General features: G+C 42.9%; 2 protein-coding genes across 5 annotated transcripts in view; both read right to left on the bottom strand.

The window, feature by feature from the left end:
* The window catches only part of marveld2l (MARVEL domain containing 2-like), a 5,439-nt gene extending 2,338 nt beyond the window's left edge, over nt 1–3,101 (bottom strand). The window contains exons 1-2 of the mRNA XM_032532193.1: nt 2,839–3,101; nt 74–1,310 (exon numbers count right to left, since the gene is read on the bottom strand). Coding sequence (XP_032388084.1) covers nt 74–1,213 — 1,140 coding nt within the window. The 5' untranslated portion in view covers nt 1,214–1,310; nt 2,839–3,101. The remainder of the gene's footprint in view (nt 1–73; nt 1,311–2,838) is intronic.
* Nucleotides 3,102–11,330: 8,229 nt separating this feature from the next.
* Nucleotides 11,331–18,595, bottom strand: part of kcnn1a (potassium intermediate/small conductance calcium-activated channel, subfamily N, member 1a) — a 55,942-nt gene continuing 48,677 nt past the window's right edge. For 2 of the 4 annotated variants that reach the window (XM_032531696.1, XM_032531697.1), the window contains 2 exons: nt 16,856–16,916; nt 11,331–15,229 (listed from right to left, as the gene is read on the bottom strand). In XM_032531696.1, the coding sequence (XP_032387587.1) occupies nt 14,924–15,229; nt 16,856–16,916 (367 nt within the window). In that variant the 3' untranslated portion in view covers nt 11,331–14,923. Of the gene's footprint in view, nt 15,230–16,855; nt 16,926–18,595 lie in introns of all 4 variants that reach the window. The other 2 variants (XM_032531695.1, XM_032531694.1) reach the window with 1 other exon arrangement.

Raw genomic sequence — 18,595 nt, 5'->3', positions numbered from 1 at the left:
CACCCCCCACACTTTGAATTTTGATGAGCTTGTCTTTCATCTAAAATCTCCATGGGTTTAATGACCTGTATACCTTGCTCTCAAAGTACTCCCGCTCCCTCCGTGCAGCCTCATGCCTCCACATCTTCAGACACACCAGGAAGCTTCCCAGATACATTGCCATGTTGATGAATATGAAAGCTGTTCCCGCCATCTGGCCCCCATCAACCCGACACAGATTGGCCATTATGGGATTAACGCCTATTGTCGTGTAGCACAGTCCCCCACGGTTCAAGTCATTCAGATAGACAATCCCCGCTGCCATGTAGAGCAGGAACAGCGCCACGTTGATGAAGCCCTCTGTCAGAGGCCACCAGGGGGCGTCGAGGAGTATGGTCCGATAATACATCGTCATTCCTACCACTAAGAGCATGAAGGTTGTAATCCAGGAGAGCCCAGCCACTGCCAGTATAAAGGGAGTCATAGGGCCTCTGTAGCTGTACCCAGACATGCCTAGCCCATTGTTATATGCACCGTTATAGATTCCGTAGCTGTTGGACCACTCACTGTCTTTGTGTACGTAGGAGATGACACAGGCTAAGACCATGCCCCCAAAAAGGAGCTGAAGTCCGGCAAGAAGTCTGAGCAACCCTGGCCAGGATTTCAAATAAGAGTACTTCAGGTTATAGACCTCCAGCTTCTCAGCGTAGTACTCTGCAGGGTGGATGCTGGTCAGGAGAGATTCCTCTTGCGGGACCTGATTGAACAGATCATCAGAAGGGCTCTCTCTTAACAAGGGCTTATGGGAGTTCTGGCTCGAGTTGCCAAGTGATTCCCCCCAGGTCCTGCGCTCCGGCAGGGGACTTACAGGAGGGCTCACTCTGGTTCCATTAGGAAGGATCTGGATCTTACTGGTGCCGACTTCAGAGGCATTCAAACTGTCATTTTCCTTTCTCCATTTATAGACGACGCCCCCCCATGACTGAAGGATGAGGGATTTCAGCCTGTCCTTCATGCTCCCATTTTGCTCCTCCTTTTCTGCGTACAACGTAGATGTGTTAGATGTGCAGCCTTTGGAGTTTGAAACACAATCATCTGAGATGTTATCTGGTGTGGGTGTGTGAGTAACCCACACAGGCACTGGTGGATCACTAATGGAGTTCCTCTTGCTAGAAGAGGACCCAAGCCCAATGTCAGGCCCCTGTCTCTTGAATTTCCTGCTCCAGCTTTTCATGCTGATCTGGCAAGTAGCTGATCTTCAAGGCTGATCGGGGTGATTCATTGAGAAAGAGATAATCACGCAGTCCTTTTGAGGCATGGAGAGGGAGAAACTGTGGGGCCAAAAAGATAAATTATTTGTTGTGTATTATAAGCATGTAAGCATTGTCTGTGCCATAAGTTTATGCTCTAAAATGTATAATTAACACACCTGGGCATTGGTAGCTTGCCTGTTTTTCATTTGATTCAAATCTGGATGTGAATGTGCAAAAGTCAAATATATGGATGGGATCTCGGCCATGCTGTCCATACAGCGGGACCTCATTCATTTAGACAAAACATGCAGCTACAAGTAGGAGCAGTAGCTAGTAAGTTGAAAGTCTTCTCTCAAAAACGTTGTTTGAAATAAATGACGTTTGTAGAACTGATTATGGGCATGTTACACATAGAGAGAGTGAGATATGAACAGTCTGGCAACCCTCAGAACTTCTACAGCACACCCTTGTACCCTCCTTGAACCCTGAGGATGCTGAAATACTTGACCTGCGAATAATGCCCTGACTAAAGTTTATTTAATTACGTTGTTACTTTGTCAGTCACTTACTTGAGCTTTCTGTTTTGTGATTTATGTATTTTATTGTTTTACTTTCTTGGTTTGCTTGTTGGCTTTTGTAGGGAGAGAAAGGGTTGGGGTTTACTGTTGTTGTTATAAGAACAGTATTTATCTATGTGACTTACATGTGTGTGACCTGTACATGTGATAAACTGTAAAAAAGAGAAATTAATGATGGTTGTGTCATCCCTTTCCTTGACCTGGGGCACGCCATATGTTTTGACAAATACGCCAATATGCCTTTTAATACCAGGTGTAAATGCAAAGACCTGTGGATCGGAGTCACTATCCATATATCGCATCCAAATGCAGATCACATGTTAATACCAGGTGTAAATGTGCCCTATGAGTCACCATCATCACATTCAAGTAGTCATTTGATCCATTGTTAAAATAAATATATTGATTACAGCAGCTTTAAACTTTATTGACTTGTGTTTAATCCATCACAGTAAACAAAAAGGCCTCTTTCTATTTTGTCAGCATGACATTAGCATTACATAATTGGACAACTCAAACATGTTTTCAGTAGTCTGGTAATAGATTTTTCATATTGAATGGAAATGAAGGAAGTGTTTGGTAGGAAAATAGTAGTGAAAAAAAAAATGAAGATTTCTAAAACCACATCTGCTTTGTTTGCAAAATGGTTACCTGTGATGTTAAGTATCACAGTATGTGTGGGATTGCGGACCAAAACAACAATAGGATATAGAAGTAGAATCTAGAAGTAACGAATAGACCTTTAAATACATGAATCAAATAGTGTGAGTGTGTATTAGACACACACCACACTCTGCTATGGCAGAACAACTCCGAGAGGAACCACAGCGTGACTGCAGCACAGCTCAGGCCCGACTAATAACAGAGGAGTTTAAGCTGCGCTGTGACTCACAGCAAGCTGCCGCACGACCTCCTCATACACAGCAACAGTCATAAAAACTGCCACAAAGTGGGCACACACTGATAACACAAAGCATGTTGGTTTTTAAGAGAATAACAAAAATCTCAAAACCAACTACTTCTCTCACCTTGTAGACCCCGACTTGTCTCTGTGGTCAGGCAGATGGACTTGGACAGGCTGTTTGTAGGGAACAGGAACTGATAGTTACTGTAAAATGGCCACCGTGTCCAGCAGGCCCACTCAGTTCAGCTCAGCCTCTTCAGTCTCTCAGGTGACTCACTCCCGGTGCTTAGTTCCGCACACGCAGGGCCATTGGCCAACGTGTGTGTGTGCGTGTGTGAGTGTGTGTGTGTGTGTGTTTGTGTGTGTGTGTGTGTGTGTGTGTGTGTGTGTGTGTGTGTGTGTGTGTGTGTGTGTGTTGTGGAGAACTGAGGGGGGAGTAAAAGCTTAAACATAAACCAGAAACGCCCCTGTGCTGCTGCTGACTGGCACCACTAGATTAATCGGTGTGTGTGTGTGTGTGGGGGGGGGGGGTGAGGAGAGACTGAAACTGTTGACATTCATAAAACTGAAGAGAGGAGAGAAGGTGCTATAATGTTGGAAGAAGTATTCAGATCTTTTACTTTTTACTTTTTCAGCTGTTACAAGTAAAGGTCCTGCATTCAAAATATAACGTACGTTAAGATATGTAAGTATCATCAGGAAAATGTGCTTGAATTATTCAAAGTAAAAGTACTCAATGCAGCAAAATCCTCACATTATCAATCAACCAAGTGTTCAATGGTCTTAGAACATCAGCTGGACTTGTAGGCCTGTATATTATTGGGTAGTTTAATTTATTTTAAACATAATATATTAAAAACTACATGTGTTTTGTGTGTAAAGTAACTAGTAACTAAAGCTGTCAGATGAATGTAGTGGAGTAAAAAGTACAATTTTTTCTCTCTGAAATGTAGCGGAGTAGAAGTAGAAAGTGGCGAAGTGGTGAAAAGAAAAGACTCAAGTAAAGTACAAGTACCTCAACATTTGTATTTAAGTACAGTACTTGAGCACATTCCACCACTGGGGAGCTAACATAAAAATATGCATGTAACCCAGGTGCTTTAAAAGGGCCTGATTGGCCATTTAGGCTGCTTGTATCATTTATATTTGATGCAATACATGTGATAATCCCCTCATTAATACTGCTTCTGTGTACATATCCAAGCCAAGCATTGTCCTAAAGTATCAAAAACAGTGGCTCGTCATCAAGATTACATTTATTAGTAGAGACAAGCATGTGTTTGATATCAGCCGTGTGATATCAATTACATATTATATCTAAGATCTGTGAAATACTGCCTTATCATCCCGTCATTTATGAATAATTCATTCTTTTCTCAACTGTGTCATGTTGTGTAGTTGCCACGGAGGGAACCGGAGTGTGTGGCACTAGAGGGCAGCAAGCTCCCGTACTTCTCACGTAGATGGTCCATCAGCACCTCTCTCTCCGTTTGCTGCATGCTCTCATCCCTCCTACTGTCTCTCTCTTTTCCACTTACCTTTCCTCTGCTGCATTTAATGTTTCCAAACGTGGCAAACCCTATAAACACCCACATCTGTGCTGTGTATTTTTCAACCATGCATCTTCAGTCCTGTGTCAAGAATAGAACTGAATAGCAGCTACATTCTGATGTTGAGATATAATAATGTTTCCAAGTAGCAAAGTGCGGCTGGTTATTTTAACATACCCAGTGTTCAGTCAGTTTTATACCGCAACACTCCCTTTAAGCAAGTGTGTCTTCTCTTCATTAAGATTTAACCCACTGTGTCTCCTACTGTAGCTATAATGCAACGTTACTGTGTGCCAGCCATTCTCCCAGAGCAATGCAGATTTTCATGTAGAGAACGCTTAAGGCAAGGACATCTGTAGCGACCCCCCCTTGTTTTACACACACACACACACACACACACACACACACACACACACGCACATACACATGCACGCACACAGCAGTACTCATAGCCCCTGCATTACAGTAAACACACAACGCAACCCACTTCCTCAAGTGAGTAGCGATTCCCACCAGTGGCCATGGCCCAGGGCTAGCTCATCTGTTGTTGCTGTGCATGTCCTCTACTGCCAGCGCAGGGGCCTGCTCAGTTGCAAATAATATGCAGAACAATGCGAGAGCCATGTATCGGCTGTGTATATTAAGCTAAAGCCTGACATGTAAAATGGTTAATAAATGAGCGTACACACAGGTCTCGCTGCCCTGAGTTACATAAATGTGTTGGATATTTGAAATAAGTCATGAATGGAGGAGTGAAAGTGTCTAAATCAATTTGAAATGTCTATGAGATGGATGGCCTGTGGAAAAGAGAGAGTGATAGATGCAAATGTTAAAGGAATTGGTTGAAATGTCTGGAAATATGCGCATTTGCTTTCTTGCTGAAAGTCATGAGAAGATCAGCACTGGCACTCTCATGTCTGTACATATGAAGCTACAACCGGGAGACGGTTAGCTTAGCTTAGCATAAAAACTGGAAACGGGGAAACAGCTAGCCCTGCTCTCCTCAAAGGTAAAACAATACTAATGCTGCGTTCCATTTTCCTCGGAGGTCGAAACCCTTACCTGGGGAATGACTTCACACCAAAGCAAGGTTAGAATATTTGACCTTGCACAATCACGGAAGGCTTGTATTGTATGTATTGTATAAGCATTTTAATTTCCTTTTTTTAATTAAATCTACTAATCTAACCTGAGCTAAGTCATCTACATACAACAAATAGACACTTTTAAATATATAGGACTCAAATCGTCTCCCAATCCAACCTGGCCCAGCAACATCGTGAGGAGAGCCGACAACAACAACGGATGTGCCAGCAACAGGTCAAGGAGAAAGCCAAGAGGTCAACAGGCAGGAATTAGAAACAGGCTGAGGAACAGGGAACACACCACTGCCCAGTATCCTGACGTCCAGTCAATGGAAAACCATCTGAACGAGCTCAGAGCCAGAATTAACTACAGAGGGACATGTAGGACAGCAACATCGTCTGCCTCACTACAGTGAACACCTTCAATACTGGACCATGTGATTCAACCAGCAAGTCACCTCCAAGTTCACCGCATGGACAGAACGAGAGAGTCCGGAAAGTCGAGGGGAGGACCGCCACCAGGCTGAACATCAGGATTTTAACAGTGCTAACCTGAAGAGAGTCACAGCTGACCTTCGGCAGCGGCCCCCCCCCCAGAGGAGAGAGAACCCTGGATCACTGTGACTCACCCTTCATCAGGAGCTTCTTCCCTCAGGCTGTCCGTCTGCTCAATGAGAACTGTGGCTAGCCCCCCACACACCACCTCATTTTCTCACGTTATATAGTATGTTACTATTTTTATGGATTTTTTTGTAATTGTTTCTATTGAGATGGGTACACAATGAATTCCCCTGCACATTGTGCTGTATATGATTGTGTATGTGACAAATAAATGAATTGGATTTAAATTTGATATGTGGATGCCCCGACAGTTTTGTTGTGGTTAGAATTCCTCATGGGAGCGACAGAAACTACGCACTGTGGCTTTAATGTTTCATCTTCGTACAACTTTAGTGTCGGATGTGAAGCAACTGCAACCCAGCGCCACCTCCTGGAATGTCAAGCCCGTCGATGAAAAGTAGTGAAATGTTACAGCTAAAAAACTAAAACCGAAAATGTACGTACATTTTTATCATTATAGTTTTTTAACCAAGATTTTATTATCAGGTTACTAACAACATTTTTCACATTTTGTTTTCACTGGTTTCAGTTTTAGTGTGAAACAGTATATTACTACAGCTTTGAGTTTCAATAATGGAAGAGGACATATTATTTTTCTTCTATTACACAAGAATCCTTTACTGAAACTTGTTCTAACTTGTTCCTTGTATCGATTGTCGCTACAGGACTTTACTTTCCTTAATTGAATTTGGGGCAACTCACTTTATTTGATATTGTTCTGTGTGCCGTTCCATTTTACTTTAGTTTCTTTTTGTTGTGTGTGTTGTGGCCAATTTGGACAACAGCTGTGTGTGTATTATGTGTGTGTGTGTGTGTGTGTGTGTGTGGTAAGTCTGTGTGAATCTTTTGTTTGTTACGTCACCTGCTCACCTGTGTGTAAGTGCCAATCAGAGGTTAAAAAGGAATCACAGGTGAGCGGGAGAGAGGAATCTGGATCTGGGAAGCCTCAACTTCAGCTGTGTGAGAGTGGATTTTTTCACATCTCATCTGCTCATCTTTTAATCGTTCAAGTCAGTCTTTTTGAACGTGTTTTTAAAAACATTTATAAAACAAAGGGTTTACCGTACAACAATGGTTGACCTCAGTATTTGCACCAGCAAGAGTTGGAAATGGCTTTAAATTCCCTCCAGTGGCATTTGTTGTTCTAATGCCGTGTCTTTGCCTTATTGAATTGCCAACATGTTCAAAAGGCGCTATACAATCAGACTTGCCTTCACTGTTAGGTTTTCTGTGCATTTCTGACATTTTACAGTGGCTTTACAATGTTTGGCTTTTGCTACAGTTGATGTGTTGGCAGGAAACATTGTATGTTCCTTTCAACGTGGTCAAAGGTATCTATCAATAGCCTGTCTTTGAGTGCATCATTAAATAGTGATGTAGTGGGTGATCAAGCATTAAAAGCCGGAGCAGTGAGTGATGTAAGTATCGGTGGCTGTATAGAGAAAGTTCATCTGATAGATCTGGGTTTCTAGCCTTGGCTGAAATGATTCTGTCAAATGGAGGACAAATGGGAAGCCACATGTATACATTATGTGTGTGTACCAGAGTGTGCACATGCACACTGTAGATACATACACGCGCACTTTCATGCTCGAAGTCCTGACACATTGCTCCAGGGTTCAGAAAAAGGCTCTTTTCTTCCTTCAGATCTAAATGAAGCAGGAAAGCTTGGCGGCCTCCAACAGACAACCTTGTTTGTATCCGTTCATTCTGCCTCAGATCTCTCGGAGAGAAACGAGCAACGGAGGAAGAGATACAGATAGGTAGAGATGGAATGATAGATGTTGGAATCAATGACACTCAAAAACATTCATTGGAATAAAAAGGCCCTTCACACCCACTCTCCACCACTGCAGCATTGCGCATTAAAGACCAAAAACCCAAGATCAATATTCCCATTCTCTCTGATTTTCCCAAGTGTATGCCAAACCACGTTAGCTGCATGATAGGGAGGGCATTAAGCATAATGCAGCTTCTAGCTATTAGCTCCCAGGGCAGACAAAAGTGGGGCCTGTAATAAATTCAATAAATGACTTCCCGTGCCTGCCTCAAGCTGTCCCCGAAGGACCTTTTCACACTCTTGGATGATCCTCATCACCCTGCAAGCCCATTCCTCCCCCTTGTTCTTCCCTAGACCGAGGGTCATGTTCAGCCCTCTGCAACCTCTTTCCTTCTCTTCTCTTGTCTTCCTTGCTGTGGACTCATTTTCAGTACCCTCTGGGGGAGATCTCTGGTAATTTGATGCCTCTTTTCTTGCCTTTCATGTGCTCATTAATAAGACACTGACATTATTAAAGAAGGAAATACTGGAAAGCTTACCTGCTTAGGTCATTAACTAAGCTGGGTATCTGTGGCTGAGTTGGTCCTAATGAAGCCAATTTTCCACTTTGGCTTGCACTATAAAACAAGATTGTGATCCGCTAGAAATCCCACAGTATCCTCATCATAGTGTTTTAGTCGAGTCACCAGTCCCAAGTCCGAGGTACATCTCGAGTCCCCAGTGATTGAGTGCCATTCCAACTGTGAGTCACCAATGAAGAGTTGGAGTTGAGTCACCATTACCTGAGTTGGAGTCCGGAAAATAAACTTGTGTCCGAGTCCAGGACTCAGGGCGCTTTCAAACCGGCAGCCTTTAGTTCGGTTGAATCAAACTAGAGTTTGTGTGCCTCGATGGTGCGGTTCGTTTGGGCAGGTGAGAACGCGGTAATCAAACTCTGGTGCGCACCAAAAGTGGACCAAACAAGCGTACCGAGACCTGCTTGAAGAGGTGGTCTCGGTACGCTGTCAGTCGAACTCTGGAGCGGTTAGTTTTTTGGTGAGAATGTGACTCGTACTCGGACCGCACCAACTACACAAACTCCGCCAGTCTGAGCCAATGTCTCCTGTTGTCAGGTGTGTCTAGCAATCTGCGATGCAGCCGAGCAGCAAACTGTTGCAGCTTGCAGTGTTTCAATCACAGAAATAGACTGCGGTCAAGCTCGCCCTCCGTCACTTGTATCTCCGTGGTCAAACAAGCAGCCGCTAAAAGTGGAGACAGACACAGTAGAGCCACGTCATAGTAACGTCTCTGGGTGGCCAGAGCAAACATAGTAACGTCTCTGGGTGACCAGAGCAGACATAGTAACGTCTCTGGGTGACCAAAGCAAACATATTAACGTCTCTGGGTGACCAGAGCAAACATAGTAACGTCTCTGGGTGACCAAAGCAAACATAGTAACGTCTCGGTGACCAGAGCAGACGTAGTAACGTCTCTCGGTGACCAGAGCAAACGTAGTAACGTCTCTCGGTGACCAGAGCAGACGTAGTAACGTCTCTGGGTGGCCAGAGCAGACATAGTAACGTCTCTGGGTGGCCAGAGCAGACGTAGTGATGTCTCTCGGTGACGAGAGCAAACGTAGTAACGTCTCTCGGTGACCAGAGCAGACGTAGTAACGTCTCTGGGTGACCAGAGCAGACGTAGTAACGTCTCTTGCGAAACCACGTCTGACAATTTTTATAAAATCAGCTGGCTTGACCACTAGACCAGAGCACAGAAACTTCTTCCTTTATTTACTTTCTTGCTCCCGCCCCTAAACATAACCAACCAATAAGAAGGCTGGGCGTTCTTGCCTGATTTATAATGACGCAATTTGGTATGCATGGATATTTCCAGGTGGGAAACCAAACCGAACTAAACCGCTCCAAGTTTACTAACTCACCAACTGATTCGGACAAGAGCTACAGGTGTGAAAACACCCTCAATCACCGCCTATTACACATAAAAGCAGTCCGAAACTTCATCCAACTTTCGATTCCAAATTCAGGATTTGCATAAATCCTCGAGTCCAAGTTGCGTTCAGAGAACAGCGAACTCCATCAGCGCCTCATCATGTATGAAATGATAAAAACAAATTTTTATTTAATTATGCTGCACTCATATGGGAGGGATGAGGTGCAGGGGAGCTGTGTTTCCACTGCTGCATGTCTTTGGGGTTGTATAGCAACAACTACAGGGTGACTGACTCTAGCACTCTTGCGGGATATCGGTCTGCTGCCAAGTCCCTCCTGATTTGGCTGTAATTAACATGGCTGAGCCTTGTTTGTGCATGTGGACATGACTAGTAGCTTGTTATTTGAACATTAATGGCTGTGTGCGTGCGTGCGTGTGTGTGTGTGTGTGTGTGTGAGAGTCTGTGTTTGTGTATGTGTGTGTGCGTGCGTGTGTGTGTGCGTGTGTGTGTAGCTCACAGTTCACCTTGGACCAGCGCCTCAGCAGCTGTGTGTCCTCTAGAGCGATGTTTATGGTTCTATCAATACATCCTGTAATCATGTTTTAGGATGTCCCTGCCTCACAGTTTTACAGGAAGAGACACGTGATGTCTGTATCTGTCAACGCATGTGCCAACTCACTTTTCACTTTCACAATTGGCTTTAAGCTGCAGCCATTTCTCTTTCAAAAGGCGTGGAACCTGTGTAAAAAAACAATTTCAGATTGGAGGACATGCTCGGCAGGAGTTTGGACCGCTATTGTGTTGGCTTAATAGAAAATAAAAGCATAAAATGTGATTTCAAATAAAAGGTTTTTCTACCAGCTGCCAAAAAGAAGAAAAGAGTTGTGGTCATAACTGAAGATAGTCTTTAATGATTTGACCGTGGTGTCTCTCCTTGCTGGGACAAAGGCTCACCTGCAAAATGAAGAGACAGCGAACAGTATACAGAGAACATGTTAAAACCCATTTGCCATCCATTAAAAGTTGATTTATTCCAGTGCTACTACGTACATAATGCATCATGTGGCAGTGACACAGAACATTGATTGGGTTACATTTCTTCACTTATTGGGGTTTTTTACTCTGTTTTTGTTCAGAAGAAGTGTGTTCTGATTCCTGCTCTATGAGGAAAGCCTACTTTTCAGGATAATAAAAGACTCTGGGATGCGTTTATCACGTTGACTCATCTACCATCATCAGAATAACATGAATGTCCCTCACTTCACTACAAAATACTGTGCATTTTTTTTTTTTTGGCGGAAAAAATTGGATCACTATTGAATATTGGAATGGTGTTTTGGCAGGACTTTGTTGGTGACAGGATAAGGAATGAAGAATGAAGTCCTTAACACCAGTACCTCACAACTCTCTGGGGAAAACACACACACCCACACCCCACGCACAGCACACACACACACACACCACACACACACACACACACCCACACCACCACACACACACACACACACACACACACACCCACCCAAACAGACCACAACACACAGCATCTGTAATCCCTCCTGGTGTAACTGAATATTTCACACTGTGTGCAACATGGAACATGACCTGGGGGGCTCCCTGCTTCTTTCTGTTTTTTTGTTTTTTTTGAAATTATTTCTTTGTCATCCAAACCACTCAAAGCTCTTTGCTGCGGGCCATGTGGAAAGCCTATTTGAGCGTGGGGGACTGAAGTTCTTAATGATGACAGATGACAAACGCAAGGCTAAACCTGCGATGTAACAAAGAGGTGGAAACCTTAGATATTAAAAGGCAGGTAAGGTCGCAATCAAGCAGATAGACTACCATTAGCCGCCCTGAATGATTGGTCGACACTGATTGAAAGAGAGACTGGAATGGCTGTAGTGATAGATCCCTTCCTAGTGGAATGGTGCTATGTAGCACTGTACGAGTGGCAGGAGTAAGTGGCAGGAGGTGGGGGCAGTAAAGAGTCATGCTTCATCAACTCAAGTTGAAAGGGAAAAAAAAGCTAATAGTCATGCTTGATTAAGTTCCAGTAGTAGCAAACTGAATGTGTTCCTAAATGAAGGGCTCTCGGGCCAGTCCAGAGCCTGTGGGAGAGTGGAGTTGTCACTGTCTCACAGGGTTTCAACTTTGCCCCGATTCAGCCCAAAACAGCTTGGAAATAATTAAGATCCAGCAAATAATAATGATCCTATTTGTTTGTTAGCTTAAGAGGCCATAAATATGATTCTTAGCACGGATGTCCTTTTGAGACTTGGATTATCTTCCATTCAACTACTATGTAGGACAGCATGCTAACCCGCTAACCCACTTGGTTGGGGAACAGTCATCACAACTCTAGGATGCATCATACACCATGCCTTATCATTTTACAAATTTCATCTTCATCGTAGTGAATGTGTTGCACGTCTTTTAAAAAGACAAAACAGAGGCATGATACTGTAATGTTAAATGAATAGTTTGACATTTTAAGAAATACGATTATTCCCTTTGTTGCTTTGAGTTTGATGAGATTGATACCACTCTCCTGGAGACTGTCCTCCCCCAAAAAACGCCCACATAAGTCGTTTGTTCAAGCAGCAATTATGACTCATATTCATGGCGCCCCCGAGTGGTTGTAGTTATTATAGCAAGAGCAAAGCAGGAAGTAAGATAAGTATAAATGCCCCAAATTCCATGTAAGGTTGTGGCAGAAAGTTAATGGCAATATTTTCTTTAACTTCATGGAACTACGTCACGTTCTACATGACTTGAAGTGAAGTGACATATATTTTTTTTTGTGCTGAAACCTAACCAAACTGTGACTGTTTCACAACGTTAACAACACGTTTAAAACTTACCGTTGGCATATACGTTTTCGAGTTTAGATATGAGGACAGTAAACTCCCTGTGGATCGTATTTCCTGCCACTGCTAGGGGCGCTAATTTATGAAACGCTCATGTGGGTCATATTAATGAATAAATTATTCACAAACAAGCTATGTTGTCATGTGGTTTGGAGGGCTTGTTGCTCTCATGTCTGTACGGTAAATATTAAGCTACCGCTAGCAGCCCATTGGCTTAGCTTAGCAAAAAGCTAGCCTGGTTCTGCTGTATATGCGTAGGTAATAAAAATCCACTTACAAGCATCTCCACAGCTCACTAATTAACACGCTATATTACAATTGTTTGATCTGTACAAAACCCCAAAGTGTATAAAAGACAAGTTGTGGTCTTATGACCCATTTCCTGGAGCTGTGTTGTCAATATGAGTTTGCCAGGCAACCAGCGGAGACTCCAGGAAGTGACTACACTATTTACATTTCAGTTTTTGTACGGATTAAACGACCAAGATATGTGTTCATTTTAGACTGAACTATGCTAGCTGTTCCCAATGTTTCCAGTGTTTACACTAAGCTAAGCTAAGCTAACTAGCTGCAGTAGCTTCATCATTACCGTACAAGAGTGGTATCAATGGTCTCATCGAAACACTCGGCTAGAAAATGAATAATTGTATTCCCCAAAAAACTTTTAAATTTGCAGAGGGACCCATTCCTCAAAGTTTGTTCATTACTTTTATTTGTATCCTTTCTTCTGTAATTACGATTTTTCTTCAACTCATATTTTAAACAGGGAATGCATTGCAGGTTCCTATTACTGAAAATCTCTAGCTTCTGCAATTCTTAAAAACCCTACGTTTTTTAAGAAAAAAAACAACCAAACCAAAGTAAACATAATAAAATCAAAATCATGTAAATCGTGTAAAATCAAGTTATCCAAGGAAGATTGTGTTCTATTGTCATTTTTGCACTGAACCATGCGTAGGGGCAGAGTTTGTTTCTCAGTTTGACCAGTGACGTGTGTGAGACCTCGGGCCGTGCCATCATCTGAGGACCACAGGAAGCTCTAATTAGTGGTGCTGAGAAAGGTAGACTACGACATGTTTCACTGTTGTGTGTATGATGCGTGCAGCATTGAGCTAAAAGTGAACTCGTTCTCCGACAAACACACACACAAATATTCTCTCAGTCCGTCTCACTTTCGCTTACTCTGAACTTTTTCATTTCTCGCTGTGTTAGTAGAAATAGAAAGGAAAAAAAAAAAGGTTTTCAAAACATTTAGAGTTGCTGTGTAATGGAGGCAATGTTATGCATTACATTAAGACATTTTCTTTAAATTTTTGGAGAGGAATGTATCTGAAAAAGGAATGCAATGCTGTATTCAGACTGTTAACATCGTAAAAAAGCTCTGAAATTAGTAATTAAATAACCCTCTACTATTTATACATTCAGGCACTGAAAAATCACATGTCAATATGTAACTAAAAAAGATAGTCGCTCTCATTTTCCCTTGGTAAGAACAAGGAAGCTGAAACCTTGAAGTTGGCAACTGTGTAAATTTTTCCTACCCAGTAGTAATGCATTCCCTTTGCTCTTCTCATGAGTGACAGTTTCCCCTCCCCCTTAAGTGCATTTTTAAACACTGACCAGGAGTCAGAGCTTTTGAAGCCTTGTCTAAAGCTTTCAGCTTAACCTACGGGAAAGAATCCATGACACTAGTCTTTTGAAAGGGAAATCCAATGGTTTGTCCCGCTCTCCTCACCGGACAAACAGATAGACGGACGGATGGGTGGACAAATGTCCTCCATGGCCTCGGAAGGGCCATCAGTTGAGCGAGACCCTCAGCTCCACAGACCAACTTCCCCCCTCGTGGTTAAGGACTCTCCGGTGTGATAGCCAGCTCTCACCCCAGCGACCCTGAACTCAGTCATTTTTTAACTATACAAGGGCTTTTACAAAAAAGCTAACTTGAACAGCCATACAATGGCTAAAACATAAACCATATCTCTACTTTATCTCGGTTTTTCAGTCATTTTAAATGTTTTTCTCTTTTACTTTTTTTTGGATGCATTTGTTTTTGTCTTGATTTGAGTCTTTGTTTGCTTTTGCTTTGTTCTTTTGGAGTAGCTCTGATCCAGTCCTGTGCTGAGACTCTCAGTCACAGAGGAATTGGTTTTTGGATTTGGTGTTGGGTGGGGAGCAACGGGAGAGGGGGATGGGTGGCAGGGAGGGAGAGAAGAAGGGCAAGGATCGGGTCAGGGGGTCAGGATATGGGTTCATTATTAGTCCAGACATGGACTCGCCAGCGGATAGAGGGGGCAGCTTTGGATAGGACAGAACGAGGCGACAAGTGGGTTTGTGGAAAGGTGGCGCTTGAAGGCGATTGCAGAAGGTCTGTCAACGTTATCCGCTATCGGAGGAGGTGTGTGGGGCTGTGGAGGGAGAGCGCCGCCTACGGGCGGTGGAAGTCCAGGATCGCTCAGAACGTTCAGAGCGCTCGGAGGCTAGTGAGGCGGGTCGAAAGCGGTGAACAAAGCCGTCCAGGAAGTCCTGCTGCTGCTGGGTTATGGCTTGGGAGATGAGGCAGGGCAGCGCCTGCAGGCTGCCCGTCACCAAGTCCAGCTTGTCCTCCAATGTGCCGATGCGCTTGTCCAACTCCTCGCTGCGCTCCTGCAGCTCTGACACCAGGTCATACATCACATTCTGGGTCTAATGAAGGAGAGAAAGGAAATGTGTTTGGGACGGCGTAAGAACAGGACAGAGAAGAAAGATGGGGAGGGCCGGAGTAAATAGGGAGATGCAATATAAATAAAAAAAACGCAACAAAAATCTGTTTTAAAGAGAGATGCAACAAATTACTTTTACAGGAGGTGCAGTATGTATGTATTGCTGGGGGAAAAGCCCTTCATGTCATCAATGACATGAATAGACATTCAAAATCTGATTTACTGAGTCTGACGAGAAATAATGACAGGCAGCAGTGTGAAGGGGAGCTGTATAGTTTCACAAAGTCAGCATTGATTTTTATCTTCCCACTGTTTCCCAACCAGCTTCTCCAATCCTTGTATAGCCAGAGAAGGTCTTTTATGCTTATTGTATATGCGTGACAGAACTCATTCATACAATGAAAAGCATCTCTATTATTCAGGCACTTATTGTCCCGGGCTGGATGCAGTGGGGCCAGTGTTATTGTATGTGGAATCTGCAGGTAATTCATCCAATTTAAACTATGGAAATTGTATATATTATAAAATATACAATAATTACATTGCATTATATACATTTTAACCAGAAGAGCACACAAAATACTTTTTACCCATTTTTATGGCCTTTGTTAGACAATCAAATCAAATGATTTGTGTCTTTTGTATAACCCAGAAATCAAAAGGAAACTTCACCATGGGGCTTGACAAAGAGACGCTGAGCCGTTGAACTACTGTAGGTTGTACACAGATGGGTCTGACCGTCGAGCAGAGTAAGGGCAAGTAAACACACATTAAAGGAGTTGGAGTTAAAATACACACTGGAGTGCAAATGCCATCCACATCAAATGAGGCTGCAGTTGTGCACCTCCCTTTGAACCTCCTCTCTGCTCCACTCTGGTGGCTCAGCAGACGTCCATACAGCAGCTACCCGGGCATGACGCCATTCACCCCCTCATAGACAGACACTGTTTACGCTGTGTGCCGACTCTTACACTGCAATAAGATGTTATCGTAAACAGGAATTCAGTCTTTGCTGAGCAAAAGTACGCAGCTGACTTCAGGGATAGTCCTGGACTTGTTTCCATTATTGTCACTAGTGATTTTAGAGCTCATAGAAGCCCCAGCAAGAATGAGACAGTTGAATACTGTGCTGTTTGCTGGGCAGGTGGTGTACAGTTGGTTAATCAAAGCCTTATTCACATACAATTAGTCACACAATCACTTAAGTATTGATTCTGTCCACTTAGGGCTGGGCAACATATCAATATCGTGATATGAGACTAGTTATCATCTTAGCTGTTGGATATCATTATATCGTTATACGGTAAGCGTTGTCTTTTCCTGGTTCTAAAGACTGCATTTCAGTAAAGTGATGTCATTTTCTGAACTAAGTACTACGTTATAGCTGTTTGTCATTAACCTCTAGTCCACATCCACATTATCAATGAGTATCTAAAATCTCATTGTGATAATATCTTGTGAAACTATTTTGTTGAAGCACCAATTGTCACACCAATATCGTCGCAATGTCGACATCGATGTATGTGGTCAATAATACGGTGATACCCGATTTTCTCCACATCACCCAGCCCCATATCCACTTTAAAGTGACACCAGAAGGAAAACTTACCTTAGCCAGGTCCACCAAGGTGTTGGCCTGATCATTGAGTTTCCTCTGCTCCATCTTTACACTACGCAGTCTTGTGAAGGCACAGGGAGGTGAGGACAGGAAGAGGAGGGGAAGGAGGAGGTTGACAAAGGAGACAGGGGGGGAGGCGAAGGAGAGTGGATAAGGGAATAAGGGAATAGAGGGTGGTTTGCAGGAGGGGAGCAGAGAGAGACAGGTTGTTTGGGGTGATGAAGGGGCGGAGAGGGCCAATAGGGAAGAAAAGAAGGAGGAGGAACAACAACACATTTTTTATCAGGCTTGGTTTCTCACTGATGACATTGAAAGAGAGATGACTGCCTGCATGCATCAGAAATATATGTACTTTAAATATCTATATGTATACATATATATAAATATATATGCATATATATACATACAAGCATTCCTGGTCTTGGTCAATGCAATACCAACCAAAACATGCAAAATTTTGGAAGCATACTACACTCATTTTGAAAAAAAAAGGCTGTTTTCATCATGTTTTATCCATTTTTTTGTTTTGTTATAACAAGATCTTTTTCTCATAATAGTGCAGTGCTTTAAGTAGCACTTTTTTTTACCTTGAAAGTATTTTTCCCTGCAATGAGAAAGTATTAATGCCGTGAGATGATCTTGTTACAACCTTAAAAAGTACTCATTTCTCAATAAAAGGCAAAAAGAAATTCAATATAATGCCAAAAAGGTACAACTACAATGACAAAACATGTTTTTTTTCCCCAGCAAGAATGCAATATGCTTCCATATAAGAAAACCCCAAAATCTATGTTTCAAATCAAAACATTCCCATCTCTTTTCACCCAAAAGTAAGACATCAAGAAAGGAAATAAATGACATGCCCTTTGTCAGTGCTACACACAGCTCAGTGGTAGGACTTCATATATACATACTGGTCATTCGGTAAGCGTGCAGTGACTGTGAGTGACTTTGTGCACAATGAAGCGTGAGTCTTTCAATGTGTGTGTTTGTGCGTATGTACATGGGTTGATGTATATGTGTGTGTGTGTGTGTGTCTGTGTGTGTGTTTGTGTGTGCCACAGATAAAAGTTGAAGCTTGCCAGAAAAAAAAAAAGTCTAATGACTGCTGAACACCCAGCAACAAAAGACACTTCAAAAAACTTGCGCAACGATACATCGGACATGTTTTGTGACACCTTCAACGCTGTGCCTTTTTTATCTCTTATCAAATACATTACGGCCCTGTAAGAACCGTGCATGCTGATGCCAATAATGTGTCATTGTTCGCGGTGGCATCATACAGCCATCATTTGGATGTGTGAGAGGAAGAATTTCCCTGTTCGGCAAATTACGAGACAGGATGACATTCAAGGGCATTTATTCATGTGCAAATCAGTATATCAGAGCAGAGTGAGACTGCTCACTAACGGCTCTGTCTCGGTGGGAAACCGTTTCAGCCCTTACGTGTCTGTTTGCTCGGCTTTGTTATTCCATATGGCTGTCGAAGAATAGGGGCTAAAAGCTAAAAAAGCGCTACTTATTAGTGTAACGCATTAGGAGTACAATCTTATTCTACAAACCCACAGCCTGCGTGTTGGGTCTTGTCTTTGTGTGCTATGTCAAGAATGTCATGTGCAAGCTTTAGCATTTGATGTCAAATAAAAAGAATAAAACAAGGCAACATTAACACCTTATTATAACTACATAACTGTGGGTTTGTGTGTGTGTGTGTGTGTGTGTGTTTGTGTG

This window comes from Etheostoma spectabile, chromosome 12, assembly GCF_008692095.1.
Source record: "Etheostoma spectabile isolate EspeVRDwgs_2016 chromosome 12, UIUC_Espe_1.0, whole genome shotgun sequence".
NCBI classification, from domain to species: Eukaryota; Metazoa; Chordata; class Actinopteri; order Perciformes; family Percidae; genus Etheostoma; species Etheostoma spectabile.
The sequence above is the reverse complement of the archived record's forward strand: the minus strand, read 5'-3'. Positions and strand labels throughout refer to the sequence as shown.